Below are 22,153 nucleotides of genomic sequence, written 5' to 3' on the forward strand. Positions count from 1 at the left end.
CAGATAGTCATTTCCCCCCCTGGTGAAAGGTGCATAATTTCTGCCAGCTGAAAACAATTTTCTTTTTTATAAAGTTGTTTTCTTCCACTAATGCGCTTTCTTGCAGTCGGCACGGGCGGTTAGAGCACCCTCGACTGGCCTGCGTGTTGTTGGCCTTCCGGCACGGCCTTTATGAAGTCCGAGTTTCCCAATCCAGTATCCTATTTGTCATTAGTAACAGCCTGCCATTGCCTTGGGTCATGACTAATTTATTTTCGCTCCCAGGTACCAGCAGCGCCGAAGTGAAGGAAAACCGCAACGTGGGCAAGCTGGACGCCAAACCGCTGGCGCCTGGCGACAGGGCCCGGGGCGGCGCGCCGGGCATCAAACGCAAACGGCCGCTGGAGGAAGGGAACGGCGGCGGCGGCGGCCACTTGTGCCAAGTGCAGCTGATCTGGCAGAAACTCTCGTGGTCCGTGACGCCCAAGAACGCCCTGGTGCAGCTGCACGAGCTGAAGCCGGGCTTGCAGTACACGATGGTGTCGCAGACGGGCCCCGTGCACGCGCCCGTCTTCGCCGTGGCCGTGGAGGTCAACGGGCTGACCTTCGAGGGCACCGGCCCCACCAAAAAGAAAGCCAAGATGCGGGCGGCCGAGCTGGCGCTGCGATCCTTCGTGCAGTTCCCCAACGCCTGCCAGGCGCACTTCGCCATGGGCAACGGCATGAGCCCGGCGCCGGACTTCACCTCGGACCAGGCGGACTTCCCGGACACGCTGTTCAAGGAATTCGAGCCCTCGCCGCCCCGCGCCGACTTCGCCGGCTGCCGCCCGGTGGGCACCGACTTGCTCTCGGCCGCCTACCGCCAGGGCCGCTTCCTGTGCCACGCGTGGGACCTGGTGGCCCCGGGCAAGGCCGGCCAGTACCGGGTGGGGCCCCCGGCCGAGCGCGACAAGAACCCCGTGGTGGTGCTCAACGAGCTGCGCTCGGGGCTGCGGTACGTCTGCCTCTCGGAGACGGCGGAGAAGCCGCGCGCCAAGCGCTTTGTGATGGCCGTCAGGGTGGACGGGCGGACCTTCGAAGGCTCGGGACGCAGCAAGAAGCTGGCCAAAGGCCAGGCGGCCCAGGCGGCCCTCCAAGCCCTCTTTAACATTCGGCTGCCCAGCCACGGCCCCGGCAGGAGTAAAAGTCACCTTTTGCCCCAGGTGAGAATTCGCCACTGCGGGTGTAGAACGCTAAGAGCAATGTGAATGGTGTTTGTTCTTGCCGTCCTGGAAGGGGAGTGGGTGGCGGTTTAGGGGTGCGGCGGGGGGGGGGGGGGGGTGAACAGCAGCCAGGACCTCGCCTCCAATTACTGGAAGTAGATGGCTTCGTCCAAGCACTTTCTTTCCAGAAAGCCAGGCTTCTGCCAAACACACACAAAAGGCCCCCTCTCCTCTCCTCGTCATTAAGAGCAATTTTCGGGCTTTTTGGAGGGTGAGTTATGCGACGGTAAAGAAGGGAAAGAGAATGTCAGCACCCCAACTCCCCCAAGGTAATGGGAGAATTAATGAGGCCAGGTAATTTTCGTAATGATGATTCCAGCTACATGGAAGACACTTTCGCGGGAGATAAAGGGAGCCGAGGGCGGGGCGGGGGCAGCGGTGGTGGTCGTCGTGAGCCCCGGGTGTCTTTCTGTTCCTCCAGAGCGCATTGTGCTGCAGGAAGGGCGGGACTTTGCTCAGCCCCTTCCACGGGTTGATCTCTGAGCACGCTGCTGCAGAAGAATATGTGATAGGGTAAAAATGCATTTGTTAGATAATGGTTCGGGTTGAACTTCCAACTCGGGATGCCAGACGGGGCTGAAGAAAGAACGAGCTGGTATGAGGCCTTTCATCTTCTTCATCGGCCTCGGGATGGGTCGCAGCTCCTCTGTTGAAGCTTCGGGACACGGGTTAGGTGGACAGCTTCCATGTAGAACCGAATGAAACTGACAAAAAGGAAGGCGGGAAGCCACGACTGAAAGGTCTAGGAAGTCAGGAAAGACATGTTAGGAACTTACCTTTCTCAACAGTATCCCCTCCTGGGTCTTTTCCTAAACAATGATGGTTCCGCTGTCTCACATCAGCTTACTTTCATTCATTCAGCAAATAGATTAGAGAGAGAGAGCGAGAGAGAGGTGTAGGTGTAAGGATAGGTATACATACAGGCATGGGTATAGACATAGATAACGGTATACTAAAGATGATATAGACATATGTACTGTGCTGGTCAGGAGCTGTACTCATCCCATTTAACAATAACCTTATGCTTCTACGTTCTATAATTGCTTATTTATGCAAATTACTATTTTCTCTTACCGTTCTGGAGATTATTTGTGGGCATCGCTAATGTATCAGACACAGAAAATTGTCTTTTTCATTTTTGGCGTCAGACAAGGAAAAGCCTTTTACATCGTTAAAAGGCACTTAGCCCTGTGCGGGATTCTTCGTAAGTACTCAAGAATTGTAAGTTATTCCCGTGATTGTTTCATTCTTACATCACAAGACCTAGAATAAAATCCATTATTTCTCATGGGGAGATGATGTATCAGTTAAATAAGGCAGGGAACTTCCAGGCCTCAGCTATCAGAAGGGGGTATCTTACTGTGATTCAAATTAAGCTTCTCATGAAAGGGCCCTCATTTTGAGTTAGAACTGGGGTCCACGATACCCCTAATTCATTTGACTTTTATCACGCACAAGGGATACAATGGGCAAAGGATACAATGGGTCATCCCAGGGTGCTGGGCCTAGGAAGGGAGGAAAATGATTAAAAAGGAGCCCTTACGTGACTTCCAGCTCATGGCAACCCCATGCGTGTCATGGCAACCCCATGCGTGTCATGGCAACCCCATGCGTGTCATGGCAACCCCATGCGTGTCATGGCAACCCCATGCGTGTCATGGCAACCCCATGCGTGTCATGGCAACCCCATGCGTGTCATGGCAACCCCATGCGTGTCATGGCAACCCCATGCGTGTCATGGCAACCCCATGCGTGTCATGGCAACCCCATGCGTGTCATGGCAACCCCATGCGTGTCATGGCAACCCCATGCGTGTCATGGCAACCCCATGCGTGTCATGGCAACCCCATGTGTGTCAGCAGACCTGGACCCCATTGGTCTTTAGTGGTCCCTCTCAAAGGTGTCTCTGGATGGAACTGAGCCGCCAGACTTTCCATGAGCCTCTGCATGTGATAGTCCTTTGCACCCCCAAAGCTCCTGCTGAAGCCGCGCTCCTAGGAGCTTTAGCTTTGGCTCATTCTTTTTTATTTTTCCAGATCCTAATGGAACATCTCATGATTGTTCTAAGACAAAGGTTGGCAAGCGTTTGAGATGGAAGAGCCAGTCCTTTCTCTCACAACAATTTAAAATTTATTTGAGAGTCATCAACATATTTTATAAACAAATTATATCACCACTATCTGAATAATATCCTTTAGTTGTTGTCAACTCTACTTCAGAGCCCTGTGTATGTACCGAAAGAGTCGCATGTGGCTCACCAATCAAGCTTTGTTCTAAGGAATGGGCTGGAGCAGTTAACACCATCATCTCCGGAGGTCTTGCTTTCTAATTGACCCCAAGTCTAAGGGAAAGCAGAGTGCTGACAAAGCAGGGGCAGCTTCAATGCAGATCGCTCAGCCTTCCAACTAACGGGATTCCCATGAGCACCTCCTAGAAAGAAAGGCTGTAGTCTAACTTTCTCCTCTCTTAGGCATCTATTTTATTAATTCCCTATTTCCTCTGCGGCTCTACATTCTATATAAAAAAAACAACTAACTTCCAAAAAGGTGAGGCCAACTCATTGTGACCCTACACTGACCCTCAGTAGAACTGCCCTGTGAGTTTCTGAGACACTAATTCTTCATGGGGTTAGAAAGTCTTGTCTTTGAGCCTCAGAGAGGTTGGTGGTATCAAATTTCTGACCTGACAGTTTGCAGCCCAATGTGTAACCACTATTCCACCAGGGCTCTGTCCTCTAGGTACACCACACTCATACCCATAAAACCAAGGATGGTTGTTCATTGCTGTGGAGTCCATTCTGACGACCCACTGTAGGCAGAGAACTGCTCCATGGGGTTTTTGAAAAGCTGTGACTTTTCAGAAGCCAGTCTCCAGGCCCATCTCCTGAGACACATCCAGGTGGGTTTGAACGAGCAATGCCTTGGTTAGTCATTAACACGTCACAGTTTCCTTTAGCCAAGGAGTAATACCAACCACACAAGCCAAGAAACCAAGTTGGCCTGGTGGGCACTGTGCAATAGGAAAAGGGTCCGTTCAGAGATGGCCAGTAGCCTCTGTTTCCCTGAGCATCATTTTCTCTGAGAACGCCTCCTGCCCCCAGTAACCTGAAGATCTGTCCCCCAACCTCCTTTGCTTTATTCTCACCGTCTTAAAACTGATACACGCGGCCTGGCTCTTCACAAAGTGTCTGCCTCCTCTCGCTGGGCTCACCCGATCGGACCTAGTGTTGCTGTGTTTAGTAAGAGCTGTCTTTTTTCTCCCTATTCCCCATCCCTCCGTGCCTACTTCTCCAAACTCTCTGGGTGACATGTGAAAGATGTCAGAGAATGCTGGCCAAGATGCCTGTTTCTTTTATGTTGTCAACCCTGCGCGCTCACGATGAAGAAGCTAGGCGGTGCTACTACTTTGTAATAGTCATTTGACCCCAGAATACAGCACATCAGTTAAAGCCACTACCGCTAAATTATATTTCCCTGACAGTCTGCTAACCACTCCGAGGAGATGATGAAGGGCATGTGGCACAGAGAGGGTTGCGGGCTATTCATCATACCCACTAGCACCTCTGCCATTCCAGGAGGCTCGTTATCCCCCTTCCTGCTGCCCCCTCGGAGGTTTTACTCCCTGCAGCTCGGTGTGGCTGACCATGACAACAGTAAGCAGTTCCCCTCTGAGCTTTGTTGAATTAGAATCCTGCCTGGGTCCTCCCTCTTCCGGGTTCAGGGAAGAAAAAAAAAATTCCAAGAAAAATAACTTAAATTCTGCTTTGCTTTCCTGGTTTTGCAACATCACTTCCTTTCGGAACTCTATGCCCTGCTTCCTGCTAACAATGACCTCCTGTGTCTATCCACAGCATGTTTCTTAAGAGCTGTAAATCTCTATAGGCACAGCAAGCCTTTCCTTATCCTTGCAGTAAGACTTGATTAGCAATTACATTTGAAGCAAATGAGGCATCTGTCCGAGCCTTGGTGAGATACACCAATCACTTCCCTCCTGTTCTCCAAGAAAGGGGAAAGTTACCCACTAACCACTAAGCAATTGCTTCCACAGGTCAAAGTGAGTGACCATCGGGTCCCCAGTCTGCCTCAGACAGTACAGTAGCAGCACTGATAGTAGGAGCGACGCAATTTCTGGAACTTGAATATTGGCATCTGCTCCAGGTGCTGATCTACATAGGATAGGCTTCTCTGTGAGGAACTCCCAATCAGAGGAGTCTGGTTCTAAGATTTTCCTATTGGTTTGTAGTTCTATGGAAATAACCAAGAGGCTGTGTATCTGGGCAATGCTTTTAACCAATGATATAGTCTGCTTTGAATGAAACTCCACAGTGGTAGGTTTCCTCATTAAGGTATGTGAGTATATATGTCTTCCAAGGCAAACTCACTGCCATCTAGTCAATTCTGACTCATGGTGGTGCTGTCCTACAGCCCCTGTGGGAGCCTCGTCTTTCCCCCTTGGATATGTATCTTAAACTATATCGATATAGCTGAATTATATATACCTTAAGCTATATATATATATATATATATATCTTATAACGCACTGCCATCAAGTAAATTCAGACTCATAGTAACCCTATAAGGTGAAACTGTCCCTGTGAGTTTCTGAGTGTTAGTTTACAGAAGTAAGAAGCCCCATCTTTCTCTCACAGAGCAGCTGGTGGTGGTTTGTGGTTAGCAGTTCAATGTGTAACCACTACCTTATAAATATATCTTAAATTATATAAACCCACACAAACATATTTATAGCGTATGTGTATACAAGGGAGTACCCCTCCCAAAATGGAAAAAAGTCCCACTGGACTGAGCTTTTGTAGTACATACTTCCTGCAAGGCAAGCATCAAGCAACTCTCTCTGAATTAGTGCACCCAGTGGTGTTGCCTGGGAAGGTTCTCTCTGGTCACAGTGAATATTTTCATAAAAGCAGTTTCACTCAAACCTCATTTTATGTGATGGTCCATTTAAGACAACAGTGTGTGGCCATGAAATTTTTGTTTCCTGCTGGGGAAAAATGCCACAGAAACTGTTGTGATGTTGAACACTGTTTACAAGGAAAATACTGGGGAAAACGCAAAATACGAGTGGTTTTCGCGTTTCATAAAATGTCGATTGATGACAAACCTCTTCTGGATGTCCATCAACTTCCCAAATGGACGAAAATGTCGACTCTAATTGTAATGCATTTGGAGTTGTTTCCACTAGGTCAGATTGTCAATCAAGCTTTCTATTTAGAGGTTCTAAAAAGATTGTGTAACAGTGTGTGACAAAAGCCTGATCTATGGCAGGTGCGGGAGTGGTTTTGCCACCACAATACACCTGCTCATACAGCCATCTCAGTGCTCCAGTTTTTGGCAAAAAAGAGCATACCTCTCTTGGCCCACACATCTGACTCACGTCACCTTCCTCGTGCGACGTTTTTTTGTTTCCATGAAGAAGAGGGACATGAAAGGACTGTGATTTGAGGCCATGGAAGACGTAAAGGAAAAAGGAGGGAGGTGCTGTCAGTCATCCAAACAGATGAATTTGAAAAAAAGTTTTCAAGAATAGAATAACAGATTGGACAGATGTATAAAGTATAATGGGGAGTACTTTGAAGGTGATAAGCTTGTTTTGTTAAAAAAAATTGAATACATAGTTTTTAAAAGATTCCAGTTTTGGCGAGGGGGGGGGGTGGGGGGTGGGGGGAGTCCATCATGAAAAGCGTGTTTAATGCTGTGGGACTCTGTTACAAGAAATTCAGTAGGTTGTTGAGTAAGGCCCAGGAAAAGGCATGTTCAGTAAGCACCCAAATAGATTATAACGTAGTTGGATTAGCGAAACCACATCTCCAGGTATGCTGCGCTATTTGGGACTAGTCATGGTGCCACTCCATGATTTGACTTCAAGGTTATAGGACCAAGATTACAGCAGCTCTGTGTTTAAGATGGTCGCTGTTGTTGTTGTTGTTGTTATTGGCCGTCCAGCCAGCTCCCACTCCAGTCTTTGAGACTTTAGCCTGAGATTGGTTGTTGTTAGTTGCCATTGGATTAATTCTAACTCACAGTGACACCCCGTGTGGTCAAGAGGAATTGTGCTACATAGGATATTCAAGTTGTTTCTTTTGGAAGCAGATTGCCTGTCCCGTCTTCAGAGACCCCTCTGGTTTAAGAAAGCATCCCATCCCATCCAACCCTTTTGTCAAAGCCCTATGCAAAATATATGCATGACAGTGATCAATGTGGTCTAATTATTCAAAATACCAACTTTCTTGAAAGAAGGGAAGAGATACTCCATCCATAGGAGAAAGTTGGCCAGTGGTAAACGTAAGGTCTGATGGACTTCTTTTCCACCTTACTTTGAAAGAAGTTAAGTTTAAAAGCATACTATTCTCAATAAAGATTACAATCCCAAGTGTCAATTTTCCCACTATCTCATTCCCACTACATTCTTTACTTGGAACCCTCTAAAGGTTTGGTTTTGTTGTCGTTTCCCTCGCAGAGCCAAGCTAAGTCTGTTCCTTTAATTTCATGAGCTCTGACTCTGGATCTTTTAGATGAAGTAATGAAACCAAGAGTTCATTAAATTCTTTGAAACCCAAGACAAACTTTCATGTGTAGTTTATAATCTTAACAGATGGTGTGCTCATGCTAGAGAGCCGCTAAATATCAGTTAATGAGACTAAAAAATAAAGTACTAGGAAATAGCTAGGAGGACACTTCTGAATTCTTCACATTTTCTGCCTCTGAACTTAGTAAAAGGAGCCATGGTGGTTCAGTGTGTTAAGCATTGAACTTCTATCCAAAAGGTCAGCAGTTCAAGTCCCCCAGGGAGAAAGATGAAGCTGTCTGCTTCCATAAAGATGTAAGGCCTCAGAACCCCTACGGAAGAGTTCTATTTGTGTTATGATGGGTACCAATGAGTTACTTAAGAGTTACTGTGAGTCAGAAACAACTTGATGGCAGCAGGTGCTTTTTGTTGTCCAGTACTTTATATACTCATATATAAGCCGAGTATTTCAGCGCAAGTTTTATGCTGAAAAAGCCCCCTCGGCTTATACTCAAGTGAGGGTCCCACTTACCTGTTCTCCAGGCAGTGTGGGTGTTCTCTGGGGTCTCCGCTCATCTGCGGGCGCCTGCAGCCTCTGTGGGTGGTCAGATGACTACTACTCTCCCCACTCTTCTTTCCTCCTGCACACCCGGCCGCCTCTGTGTTTGCCGGGCAGTACTGGGCAAGAACCTGCCTGCTTCTGTGTGCTGGTACCTGGGGCGCACCGCATCCTTGTCAGATGAATGTCGGACGTGGCTGCTCCTCTTCTCCCGCTCTTCTCCAGGGCTGTGGCCAATGACATAGCCTTTACAGAATCACCCATGCTTAGCCACGCCCCCTTGCTCCACTCAAGCATTGCTGAATACAAGTACCGGTATATCTCTGGTCTTGGATATACAGTATATTCATTTACAGTACTTCGTGTAATTTTTACACTTATTTACAGTACTTAGCTATATATTTTTGTTATTATTAATCCCTATCTGGACGCAGTGTTGACTATTTTTGCATAGAGTAGCCTGTGTTAGGGCTCACAATGTGCACGCTGCGTTGTGTATGCGCTGTGTTACTGCGTATGGAGCATTACCGCATATGGATGGGAAGTGCTAACACAACACACGCAGTAACATAGTGTGCACACAGCGTAGCATGTGTATGATGAGCCCTAACACAGGGTGCCTATGCAAATAGGGCATCGCGTTCTGGAATAGCAGCAGCCTGCGTTAGGTCTCACACTATGCAAGCTGTGTTGTGTACATGCAGTAAGGCAGCGTGTGCAATAATGCAGTGCCTGTAGTAACACAGCGTGTATAGTCATTGTTGATACCATATTGCTTTTATTGACCCTCTTTTCCACTTACAGAGCTAATTTACTGTTTTTCTTTGAAATAAATCTTCAAAAACATTTAACCTACTGATGCCTCGATTAATGTAATTTTATTGGTATCTATTTTTATTTTGAAATTTACCACTAGCTGCTGCATTTCCCGCCCTAAGCTTATACTCAATACGTTTTCCCATTTTTGTGTGTGTGGTAAAATTATGTGCCTCAGCTTATATTCAGGTCAGCTACTACTGGAGTATATACGGTACTTAATTCTTGGTCGAAGACCCCTCCAGGTTCAGAGCACGTCTTCCTCTCAGTGAGTGGCTAGTAGATTTGAACTGCATGCTTTTTTGGTTCACAGACCAGAGCTAAATCACAATGCTACTGAGGTTCCTTTTGTCAAGACCTTTCCAGGTTAGAGAGGCTTGGAAGTGAGAAAGTAAGCATCCACGGAGGCCCGTGTCTGAAAGTAACCATCCGTTGCTTGGAAGCACCATGATGTTGAAAGAGAGAGAGAGAGAGAGAGAGAGAGAGAGAGAGAGAGAGAGAGAGAGAGAGAGAAGAAAGACATTCAGAATCTGCATCTCTCTTCAGTCATTATTTCCCATTTTAGGATCCGGTCATAAAGGGATGAAATCCAGTCATAAAGGCACAGCTTAGAGCAAAAAAATAAATTCCAGTGTTGTTAGGGAGAAGCAAATGAATGAGTAAAAGTTATGCACAGGCATAGTGACTGAGTAGGAAGTCATAAGTTGAAGCGCCTTCCTCATTTAAAAACAAGCAAGTTTATATATCTTGAATATATCTTTCATCCTCCATTATCCACCTCTCCTGGCCCCTCCTCCTTTATTTTTTAGCTTTTTTAATGTCCAGGTTAGTTTATAAGCTGAAATGCTTGTGTCATTTGTATCTTCTAAACCTTGGTCAAACTCAATTCAAACTTCCCCCCCCCCATCAAAATAAGAAAGAAAGCATTTGTGAAAACTATTCATAAAAGCTAGTTGCTTTCACCAAGTCCTTCAGAGGTGCCCTTGGGGATCTCACGGCATGGTTTCAGTTCTAAGCATTTCTCCCAAACCCAGCACACTTAATGCACACCCCCTTCTAACCTTCTGATCAGATCGGCTATTATTGCTAGGAGCCCGCGCCATTGCCCTGGGGCCGTTCTGACTCATGGCAACCCTATAACCCAAAGGGCGGAGTGGACCTGGCCCTCGGGGGTCCAAAGCTTCACCTCTTTAGGAAGCAGATTGCCCAGCCTTCCCTCCGCTAGCCTTCCTCCCATCCCAGTGCTTCACCCCTGTACCCCCACGAGCATTCCTCCTCCGACTTCCAGGAACATGGGAACTCAGGAGAATTTATAAAGTAATGTAAACCAACAGCTTTGTGTTGTGTTGTGGTTTTTTTCAGCATCCTATGGTAAATTTGAGCTCCAATAAGAAATCACATTTCCTGAAATCTGTCCCTAAAGTTAGCCTCAGACCAGAGGGCCTAGGTCTGTCAAAACAGTTCACAGCAGCTATGTTACCAGATACTAAGGGTTTGTTTGTTTGTTTGTTTGTTTGTTTGTTTGTGTTGACATAAGCATGTCTGTCCTTTCCCAAACACCAAGGTGACCCCCAGCTGCCTCTGACTAGTTTACAAATTGTTTTTCCCAATCTCATGCTCCTGCTAATCTATTTTACTCAATAGAAGCCGCATCCTCAGGCCTGCAGAGCAAAACCATTGATTAATATTGCCATAACAAATTAGCAATAGAGGGGTCCTCAAAGTTTAAATAGAAGTAAATTGTCAATGAATAGGTGTGGAAATCACATTCACTTGACTTGGAAATAGCTTAACACTGTCTGTGCTGGTTTCCATCCCGAAAGTAGCCGCAGATGTCGTCCTCCTGGGAACCAGGGGCTCTCAGCTGGGCCTCAAGCCCCGGGGGTGGGCGGCGAGCTGTCACTTTGTCCCTGCTACACAAAGCACCCATGAGAGCTCACTCCGCAACTGGCCATGCCCCAACCATGGCATTCCCGGAGGGCAGGTGCACTGATGCCTTGGTAGCCAACCAAGCCAAAGGAATTGTTCTGGAATTTGAATTATTGTCTTAAAAAGGGACGAGTCCTATACACCTTGAGCCAAAAGGTGCGCTCTCCTTTGCACGAGGCCAGTTTTAGCACTGTTTCCAGCTTCTCCGATCTGCCTTCCTGCTTGGGGTTAAATCCAATCCCACTATGTGAATATGTGAGAGAGACAGGGGAGGCAGGGCTTGTAGTCTGACAGACCAGAATGTGGACTGAAAGATGGCCCTTCATCGTGCCTTCAACGGTGTCACTCAGACTCCCAAGGGTGTGCTCTATTTCTCAAACAAAATAGAACTTGAATGCCTGGTGACTCTCGGCTCATCAATAACCCATCCTCCCAGAGGGTTTGTTGTTTTTTTTCTGAACCTCACGGAGGTTGCCAGAAGGAAAAGGAGCACTTAGCGTTCAATGTCAACCCTCTGCCCAGCCCACTATACACACACACACACACACACACACACACCTCCCTCTTCTGCTCGCTCTCTGCTGCTCTCCTTCGTGATCTGTCCTCTAGTCACTACTGTTCTGCACAGGAATGTTGGAAGTGTTCTTCCACTGGAAATACTCTGGGATACCTGAGCTCAAAGCTAGTGATCATTCTGGTAAACGGGATTATAAAGAACAGGAAGATGGGTTGGGGGGCAGGTACTGGTTAGAGAGATTGTGTATAGTCAGTTGAGGAGGGAAGCTACTTGGCTAAGAATGACTTCCGCTTAATCTTATCAGAAAAAGTCATATACGAAAATACTCCTCTTCTGCTTTCAATACATGACTAGCTTACAGTCAGCAACTGGGAGCTCCTATATGGCACTGATGTTGGTGTCAGGCTATGAATCACATGGTCAGAAGTGTGTAACCACCAACAGCTTCTTGGGAGAAAAAAAATGAGGTTTTCTACTCCCAGTGGCAGCTCTACCCTGTCCTCTACTGTCGCCAAGAATCTGACTAAATTCGATGGAGAGTGTCTACCTTATGAGAGGGTCGCTATGAGTCAGAATTGACAAGATGGCTGCATTTGTTCATGTCTTGTTAACTACTCATTTTAAGAAATCGGGGCCCTTGATGTAAAATTTTATCATACCATATAACTGAGAACAAATCCGCTTGTTATCCTAGCCGCTGCTGCCTCCCAACCAACCCCATGCCTTCGGTCCCGCCTCCATGAACTAAGCTTGTTTCGCTTTGGTCTGCATTTTCCTGGCCACTTATTTTGCTTAATATCCCCCTTCCCAAGGGAACCAACATGATTACAGTTGATGCTAAACTAGCCTTGTAATCAAGTGTCAGGAAGGAGGGAGAAAAAATTACGTTGGTGAACATTTGCTCTTACCTATGAATTTCTGAGCCCCTTGCTTAGAATGCTTGCATATAAATATCAGCCATATTCTTGGAGAGAAAGGCTTCATTCCATTGATGTTTGAGATTTGTGTTGACATTTAAGTCGCCATCCTTGAAAGAAAACAATATCCCTTGAATTAAGGCCATGGCCCTCCATTAGCTGGATCAGCTCATATAGAAAATGCAAACCAAGGTCTTAGATCCATGGGACAAAAGCTCAGGTGACTTCACCCACAACTCTGGGGTGCACAGACCAAGGGAAGTTTCAGTAAACACTATGGGAGTTACGTACAACGGAACTTTAAAGGATTGACATTATTCCTTGAGGACATTTTTACTACTTTACACAAGTTGGTGGATATTCCTCTCCATAATCCTCTCTTTCTCCCCAGATGCTTGGACTGTTGGGTCAGTTGTTATCTGACTCACAATTATAGAATCCCTATGACGCAAGCTGAGTGAGACTAGCGTTCAAGAAAACTTTGGGTACTAACTCATTACAGAAGTCTAGGTTCTCCGGCTTACCCCACTAAAACCCGTTCTCTACCTAGCGCCATCTCCCCCCAGTTTTCCCACATTCAATTTACTTTCTGAACTACCCACTGCAGAAGGAAGAACAGTTCCCTGGATGCTGTTCTATAGATTAAAAAAAATCTTTGCTTTACTGCAAAAAAAAAAAAAAAAAAGCCTTTTCATTCCCATTCAGCCTTGTGAGGAAAAGGGATTGTTCAGCTGTCGGAGTGGAGTCACTTACATTTGCTTCAGCATAAAGCCAGAGATGTGGGCCTGGCACCTCATGCCGCATCAGGCCCAGACTTCCAAAGAGGCACGAGCATTGCTTCACATCCCTACTTTTTCCCCAAGGTGCGTAGAAGCGGCCTCAGTGGGATATGTGTTGGACCTGAATGTGTGTGTTTGGATATGGGAATGAATGCAAATATCAAAATGTAAATGAGAAACACTTATCACAGGCAGCCTTGAATCTTGGTCTTTAGCATCTCTGATAAAATCTGCCATCACATTTTCACTGGACAGTCTTAGTGTAATAGGGGCCTTTTTTCCTATAAAACAATATGGTGGCTTTTATTTCATAACTATATACATCAAAAGGAGCTCTGTGGTATAGTGGCTTTTTGTTGGGCTGCTAACTGCAAGGTCTGCAGTTTGAAACCATCGGCTACGCCTAGGGAGAAAGGCAAGACTTTCTACTCCCATAAAGACTTACAGTCTCAGAAACCCCCACGGGCAGTTCTATTTTGTCTTATAGGGTGACCATGAGTCAGACTGGCTGGATCGCACACCCACACCCACACACACTCATGTATATATGGATATATATGCATCCAAGACACTATAGAAAGAGAGGAACCTCTAGGAGAACATTTATGCTGGCTATTTCTCCAACACTAAAATTAAATCAATGCAGAAAAGCTAGTGTGTCCAATTTTTGTTAATTCCTTTTATCAATTGTGCCAACCAGTCAAGATGAACTTTCTTCTTTGCCCTTCAGAACAAAGTTTAGGGTGACTTTTCTATTTCATACGCATGTGATTAATGAATTTCTATCTCTATATATAGGTACAGTGATAGGTAGACGATAGATAGAAATATTGGAAATGCATCAAAGGTTTGTGCAAAAGTAGGATTAACATACTTGCTCTTAATATCATATTTCAGAGTCTGCCAAAAGGTATTTTCTCTGATGAGTCACTTAACTTTGCTGTGCCTCAGTTTCCGTATCTCCAAAGGGTCATTTTGAGAATCAGTTGTTCACAATGCCTCGCACAGAGTAAGTGCTCCGTGACTGTTAGCTCTTATTTGTATTGTTATCATTTCTCCTTATACATCCACTCCTCACTTATTGACATGGTTGGGCTCCAAAGTCTGGGTCACGGTGCAAAATTTGGCACTGTATGAAAAACGGAGGATGACGACATCACCTTTCCCCCTCACCTGTACAGTGAACATCCCGCGGAGCCCTTGCTGAGGTGCCCTAGCACTGCCCACCCCCACCCTCCACTCCATCATGCCCTGGACAGAGCTCAGCCCCCACCACTGCAACTGCTATCTACAGGGGAAGGCCGCCGAGGCTTCCAGAGCCAGGTGGCCCAAGCCCTACCTTCCTCCTCATCCTGTGCTGCACTCTCAGGCCCTCACTTTTTCAGGATGTGTCGCCCCTGCTCATCCCTTCATTGACCCCAAAATGCCACTGTGACACATTCAGAGACAGGGGACTCCCCTGTCCATGGGCAGGAGGGACTGGATGTTACAAAAGAGCTGCATACTGTCGTCCGGGTCCCCCTCTCTAGCCCCTGACTCAACACCCCCCAGCTCTTGCTGGGTAGCCCAGCCCTGCTGTGCCCGATGTCCCATTCAAACCTACACTTCAGAGCCTCCTGAGGGGGTGACAGTCAGGACCCACTTTGCCAAAGATTTTAAACTGAAGCTGGCACTAGCCAGTCACCTGGTGTTCTTACCCCTGCCTAGCTAACTTGCCCCATCCTCACCTGTACCCACCCAGGAAGGGAAATCGAACAAGCATAAGGGGCAACACAGGTGCCATTCAGATGATGTGGGCTCCTAAGGACCCCATGTACCTGAGTGCCCATCTCAGGGATCCTTCTGACCACAGGCTGGCCTGTCCCTGATGTCTCTCGGGCATCCCACCTTTATGACATTAGGACCTACTCAGGCCCAGCACCCTCGTAGGACCCACCATGCAGTGTCCTGTCCCCAGCACCGTCTGCAGTCTTCCCTTCATTCCACCCAGCAGGCTCATGGAGACTCCGCCCACTCCCCTTCCAGGCAGTGAAACAGTATGAAGATGGGCTTCCTTTCTATGTGCAGATGAGGTCTGCCAGTCGGGGACCTCACCAGGGACCACGGTGTTCCTTACTGCTGCACCTGCATGGTTCATGCACAAAAGAGTAGCTTTTTACTACGGTCTTAAATGCAGAATGTCAGATTGTCAATAAGTGAGGAGGAGCGGATATCGCATTTATCACATAGATGATTATCATGTCTGACACAACCCAAGATTCCTTTGACAGCTGTTCTTCCTATATCAAAGTACCTGAAAACGCAAACAAAAGCCAGACCTGTTGCCGTCTTGTCGATTCTGACTCATAGCCACCCTATGGCTACCTGTACAGGACAGCGCAGAACTGCCCCATAGGGTTTCCTAAAGCTCTAAACTTCCTGGAAGCAGGCCCCACACCTTTCTCATGCAGAGTGGCTGATGGGTTGAAACCACCGGCCTCTTGGTTCACTGAGCATCTAACCGCTGTGCCATTAGGGCTCTTCAGCAACAGGCAGAGTAAGATACGATGACATTAAGTGCCCTCATGGTACACTAGGTTGGTATGTGGTGCTGGTAACCGCAAGGTAGGTAGTTCAAAGCCACCAGCCTCTCCGGGGGAGAACGACAAGGCTTTCTACTCCCTTAAAGAGTTGTAGTCTCGGAAACCCAACTCTACTCTGACCTATAGCATCATTACAAGTCGAATCGACTAGACGGCAGTGAGTTCTTTTCTTTTTATTACTTTAGTACAAAGGCTTTTTCTGAGGATGCGATTCACCAGCTCTTGGCGGTGGGCTACCAGGTAAAAATAATGTGACACACTGATATGGAAAAAAATAGTTATTGTTTGACTGAAAGTCAAATTGGACTCAATGTCCTGTGTTTTCATTTGCTAACTCGAGCAATTGTACTGGCAACTAAAAGGTCAGAGACACCGGAAGGCTTCCCCGTTTGGAGGCAGGAAGGACTCACGGTGGGAAGGAGGAGGAGGTTAGTGACCAACTACAGTCCCTATCAAAGTGTGCACAGCCACCCCAAGGCCAATGTCGGGGCGCTGGGGCACATTACCTGGCTCGCTCGAATATTACAGAGACTACAGAACAATTAGGAAGCCCTGGTGGTGTAGTGGCTGCGATCCGCAAGGTCCACATTTCAAGACCACCAGCCACTCCTTGGGAGAAAGACCGGCTTTCTACACCCATTAAGAGTCACCCTGTGTGAAACCCAGAGGGTCACTACAAGTCAGCGTGGACTCGATAGCTGTGAGCTTGGGTTTTTTTTTCTTTTTTAATGGAACCAATATTTAACCTTTCCCTTTGCAATATCTCTCGTGGCGGGTGATCATTAAGCGATCCAGCACTGAAATCAGTTAGGGCTCGAGAGATTAAATTCATTCACCACCCCAAATTCCACTCACAGCCTTGTTCACCAGCTTCTCTGTGCTCTCTTAGAGAGCTGTGATCACATCCATGGTTTGATTTCACTTACTGCATATAAAGTCAGAGAGGGTTCATGCGGGTTAGGCCCTGCAAGGATCTTCCAGGAATCAAGGATTTGAAATGAAGGCGAAATACCTCTCACCGCCAAGATCTCCCTGTAAAGTTGAGGTAAAAGATTCGATAAAAGCTAGTCCCCTTGGCATCTAGCCTTTCTAACTTAATGATTCGACAATGTACTAACAGAGAGAGAAAGGAGCGTGGGCTGATTTTAAAATGCGGCTTGCCTGAAGTTCATTCTCTGTCTTACAAGCTGGGATACAATTGTTTGGTTGGCACTTGGTTTGAGAAGGTGGACGGAGGCTACGGTTGCTTTCTCCGGAGTCCTGGTGCCTTCTGAGGAATGGGGATGGAAGCCGCGTTGCCTCCAGGTTCTGTTTCAGACCTGGGTCACCGCATAAGAGTTTCTCCAAAGCTCCAAGCATGATCAAAACCCAGAGCTTCGTTTGCTGCTTTCCTGGGTCATAAGTGCCCCGGAAATCTTCAAACACTCAAGACAATGCGGACCTCATTAGCGCTAAGCCCTCCTTGGATTCTGGCAACGGAGTGTCATTAGGTTGCCTGCGATGGTCTGTGCTTGTTCTGCGTTTCTCGCCTTGGGATGATGAGGCGGCTGTCTGGAGCCGGGCACGGAACTCTAGCTCTCGTCTCTGCCTGGCTGCAGCTCAGGAACATTATTCTATTTCAGGAAGCCTAGCTGGTCTTTTTTTGTAATTATACTCCCTGCTCATTTGTGACCGCTTTACCCAATTTTGAAGTGGTAATTATCCACGCATCTTTCTTCTTTCCAACACCTTTGCCCGCTGTCAGGTCCCCGGTGCCTCTGCTTTTGTGACCACACACGCCCTCGTGTGGTGCACTGCGCAAGCGCACAGGATGCCTCTAGGACCTGGAAAGTTAGTCTCGGAAACACGCAGGGGCAGTTCCACCCTGTCTGTCCTAAAGGGTCGCTATGAGTCGGCATCCACTCGGTGGCAGAGGTTTTTTGGTTTTGGTTTTGGTTTGTTTTTTTGAGTATTGGGTCGCTATAGGAGCCCTAGTAGTGTGGTGGTTGTGCATTGGGCTGCTAACCCCAAGGTCAGCAGTTTGAAACCACCTGTCACTTCACAGGGGAAAGATGCAGGATTCAACTCCTGTAAGGAATTACAGTCTCAGAAACCCGGAGGTGGGCCACTTCTACTCTTTCTGCTCGGTTCGGTGGTCTATTTTTATATGATGCAGGATTGGCAGTTTGATCCCACAAGCCGTTCTGTGGAAGAAAGATGGGGTAGTTGGCTTCCATAAAGATGACTTACTGCCACAGAGTCAACACTGATACATGGAGACCCTAGAGGACAGGGTAGAACTGCCCCCTGGGAGTATCTGAGAACATGACAGTTCACGGGAGTAGAAAGCTTGTCTTTCTCCCAGAGTCTCTGGGAGTTTTGAACTGCCAACCTTGTGGCTTGCAGCCTAATTCGTATTCACTACGCCACCAGGGCTCCTTTTCCATAAGGATTATATCTTTGGAAATCTGTCCAGAGTCTAAGTCAACTCCACAGCACACAATAGCAGCAGCAGGCCATCTATACACTAGCCTATACTCTCCAAGGAGACTTGGTGGTTCTGTCAATAGTTAAGTGCTTGGTTGCTAACCGAGAGGAAAGCTGGCAGCTGTAGCCAACCCAGCAGCTCCATGAGGAAAAGAGAGGAGACCTTAGGCGGCAGTCCGACTCTGCCACCCAGGGTTGCTATGAGTCACGCATCACCGTGCTGACACCCAAAACACACAGTGCCATCTGAATACTAAACGATGGCCTGTCCGATTTAAGTTAGAATATTTAGCACATATGTATTTAAGTGTATACTCCCAGGACTCTGTTCGGCTTTTGAAAAATGGTTAATATGACTGATGATTCATTAAGTCGGCACACATAAGGTCTTTGTGAGTCATCATTCATTTGGCATAACAAGTTTGTTTTGGGTTTTGTGCATAACAAACAAATGTTACTATATGTCTCATTCTTTTATAGATGTGCTGATGATAATGATCTAGTGGTAATAAAAAACAAAACCAAAGCCAAGATATAGTGGTAATAAAAACAAAAGCCACTTCCAGCAAGTGGGTTCCAACTCACTGCCACCCTCTGGGACCATGTAGAACAGCTCCGCAGGGGTTCTGAGACTGTGAACCTGGACAGGGGCAGACAGCCTCTTCCGGTTCCCTCTTACTGACAGTTACTGTGACCAGGGGCTTTTCCCTGAGCAGCCGAACACAATACACTGAACCGCCAGGGCTTCTTCATAGTAACAGGATGAGCTCGTCTGTCCTGTGTTTGAATTGTGGAGCTGGCAAAAATTCCCCAAAGTCCCCTGGGCTGCCGGCAGGACAAACAAATCTGTCCTGAAAGAAGCGCAGCCAGAATGCTCCTCAGAGGCAAAGATGGTGAGACTTCGTGTTATAGGATTTGAACATGTTGTCAGGAGAGGCCAGCCCCTGGAGAAGGATTGGGTGGGGGGGAGAGAAAAATTTGGAAGGTCTTCAAGGAGATGGATTGACATAGTGGCTGCAACAATGGTCAGCCCACTGTTAGTGAGCATAGGAACAACTGTGAGGAGGGCAGAGGACGGACAGTGTTTCATTTGGTTGTGCACAGGGTCACTCTGGGTCAGCATGGACTCAAGGGCACCTAACAACAGCAACATCTGCTGGACACAACATGCTATCCCATACTTAACTTCGATACTCTTCGAAGTGCTTTACTTACAGCAACAAACTTGGGGGGGGGGCATTGATGTAGGCACTGTTTGTATTTTCATTAAGACCCTTGCCCAAGGTCTCATAGTTGGCACATGTTAATATGGGAAAAGATGGGCCCACATGGGCAGGTAAAATGTGAGAAAGGACTGTAGGGGTGGGTCTCTGGTCCCTCCCCTGGGAGACCAGCATGATGGGGGTGTGTGTGTGTGTGTGTGTGTGTGTGTGTGTGTGTGTGCGCGCGCGCTGCTGAGGGAATGATGCTTGGCAGAAGAGCAGAAAAATGGCAGGCAGGCAGGCACACTGGGGAATCCAGCCTGTCCTTGTCGGTCAGCGCGTCTTGGGGCCTGCTTGGACTCACTGGCTTAGGTGGCTCCTGGCAGGGAGCCCATGTCCTGGCTCCCACCTGGGGAAAGGTCCCTCCAGTCAGCAGCGATGCTCCAGCTTCACCTTCACTTGTATAGAAGACAGGCTTTGTCGGGAGGTCGGGTTCTCCCTCCTTCCTCTGGGGTTCATTGTTACACGGAGAAGCAGAGAGACAGCACAAAGGCGATGGAGAAGGGGAGCATGCCAACACCGAGATGAGCCAGGGAAAGCAAAGGAGAGCAGCCAAGAAGAGAGAAAGCGTCTCATTGCTCTAAGAAGCTCAGCCAGAGAGCGAGGAGGGAAAATACACAGGGGGCTTTCCAAGCTGCCACCTGCCTCTCCCAACCCCAGGGGAGGTGTCAGGCAGGGAAGACCCTGTTCCTTACAGATGTCCAATCCCTCTGCCCAGTGGTGACCGAGCCTCCTGCTGTCCTTTTATCCCGAGCCACCTGCTGGGCTATCACATTCCTATCTGACATTTGGCATGTGCTCCCCATGTCATCTTCCCAGTGGAGGAAGGCTCCTAGGTTGGCCTCCTTGTAGAGCCTCTGGCTTCTCACCAGGGCCCTGCACACATTCACTTCGGGTGCAGTCAGGGTTTGGACGACAAGACCAGTGACACAATAGCACTAATGATGTTCCATGTGACATAGCGATTGTTGTAAGTCACCATCAAATCAGCTCCAAGGAGCGAAGACCTTGACTGTCACAGAAAGGAATAGTGTTGGGGACTGCACCTACTTTGTGATCAGAGGTAGGTAGCTCAAGTGGGGTCCAAGCATCCCCAGTCCAATCTAGACTCCCTTTCTCCCCTCTGCATACACTGGGGCCTTTACAGCCATTCAGTTTCATCTTCTTCCTTGAGTCAGCTCAGGTACCCCAGGAAGGAGTTTGGAGCACAAGAGGCTTCCTGGGGTCCGCAGGGGAGACCACAGAGCCAGGAAAGATCAAAGGGAAAGAAGCAGGAGTGTGCAGGCAGAGCCTCGGATCACCATGCAAATCTGACACATATGCAAAGAAGGAGGAGGAGACAACCTTGGCGTCCATCAAGACTAGGTCAACCAAGGGGCCAGGTCCCCAAACTGCCCAAACCAGTGACTGGCTGGTGACTGTCCACGGAGAGTGTCACTGCCGCATGAGCACTGAGCAGCACTCACAGGGCCCACAGCTGGACCGACAGCTGGCCTTCTCTCGTCTCTGAATGGCAGGTCCTTCTTTAGAGAGAGATCCAGTCAGGGATCCAGCTCCACGCAGGCCTCCGCAGCCACCCCTCCTGAATGAGCATTCAACTCAGGCAGGAAATGTAGATTTCTTTAAAGTGTCCAGGAGGGGGTTGGCTTTTTTCAAGAGATTTGAAGTCATAGGAAAATTGTCAACTCATCAGAAATACTTTGGCAGCCTTGGCCACTCCCATGTGCCCTCCCCTCACAGCCATGTACAGTTGTCTAGAATACTTGAGTAAATCAGTCCATGTCTATCAATGGAATCAACCTGCAAGTGTGTGGAAATGTTCATCTAGACAAGCTCTCCCCCCGCCCCAACCTGCCCCCTTCTCGCTACCTCGTTCTGTTTACAAGTGTATCGATTTCTATAATCCTGCTCTTCCTCTCTCCTCGCTCTCCTCTGTCTTTCTCAGGGGCCAGTTTCTGTTTTGAGAGTTCCTGATAGATCCCCGCACTGTCTTTGGCGCTCTATAAATACTGTACTATGTAAACCCAGGAGAGTAAACTTTGCATGAACATTATACCAGTAAGCATTTACGTTGCGCTTACTGTAGGTTGGACCTGATTCTAATGTCTAGATCGTACCCAAAGGCTCACAGCTAATAAGGGTTAGAGCTGAGTTGGAAATCAAGTGGTCTGGGCTTCCTCACCTCTGCACTTTCCGTGTTCCCTGTGGGCGGGTGATGCTCTACAAGGCTGCCTCGCCATGGCCAGGTGGGTGAATCATATCCAGGAAGAAAATAATCAGCACAGTAGCTAAGAGCAACTTCTGAGTCCAAATCCCAGCCTGTGCCCTTACTCACTGTGTGGCTTGGTTGCTCAGCGTTTCTGTGTCCGTTTCCTCGCTGATAAAGTGAGAGGGTAATTAAAGCAGCCAGGAGAGGGGACAGATAAATGAGTCATTATGGGTAAATGGCCTTTCTTCATACACTCTTGTTCAGCTCTTGTCAGGACCAATGGTCTGCCTTCCCACCAGGTACTCCTGGGAGGACAGTGTTCTTGGCAGCAGCCCTCCCCTCGCAGCCCTCAAA

At 47.8% G+C, this 22,153-nt stretch overlaps 1 protein-coding gene across 1 annotated transcript in view; it reads left to right on the plus strand.

The window, feature by feature from the left end:
• Window positions 1-239: 239 nt before the first annotated feature.
• ADARB2 (adenosine deaminase RNA specific B2 (inactive)) overlaps window positions 240-22,153 on the plus strand; it is a 268,729-nt gene continuing 246,815 nt past the window's right edge. Inside the window, exon 1 of the mRNA XM_075550899.1 lies at window positions 240-1,181. Within this exon, the coding sequence (XP_075407014.1) occupies window positions 240-1,181 (942 nt within the window). The remainder of the gene's footprint in view (window positions 1,182-22,153) is intronic.

The sequence above is a fragment of the Tenrec ecaudatus genome, chromosome 5 (genome assembly GCF_050624435.1).
Source record: "Tenrec ecaudatus isolate mTenEca1 chromosome 5, mTenEca1.hap1, whole genome shotgun sequence".
NCBI lineage: Eukaryota > Metazoa > Chordata > Mammalia > Afrosoricida > Tenrecidae > Tenrec > Tenrec ecaudatus.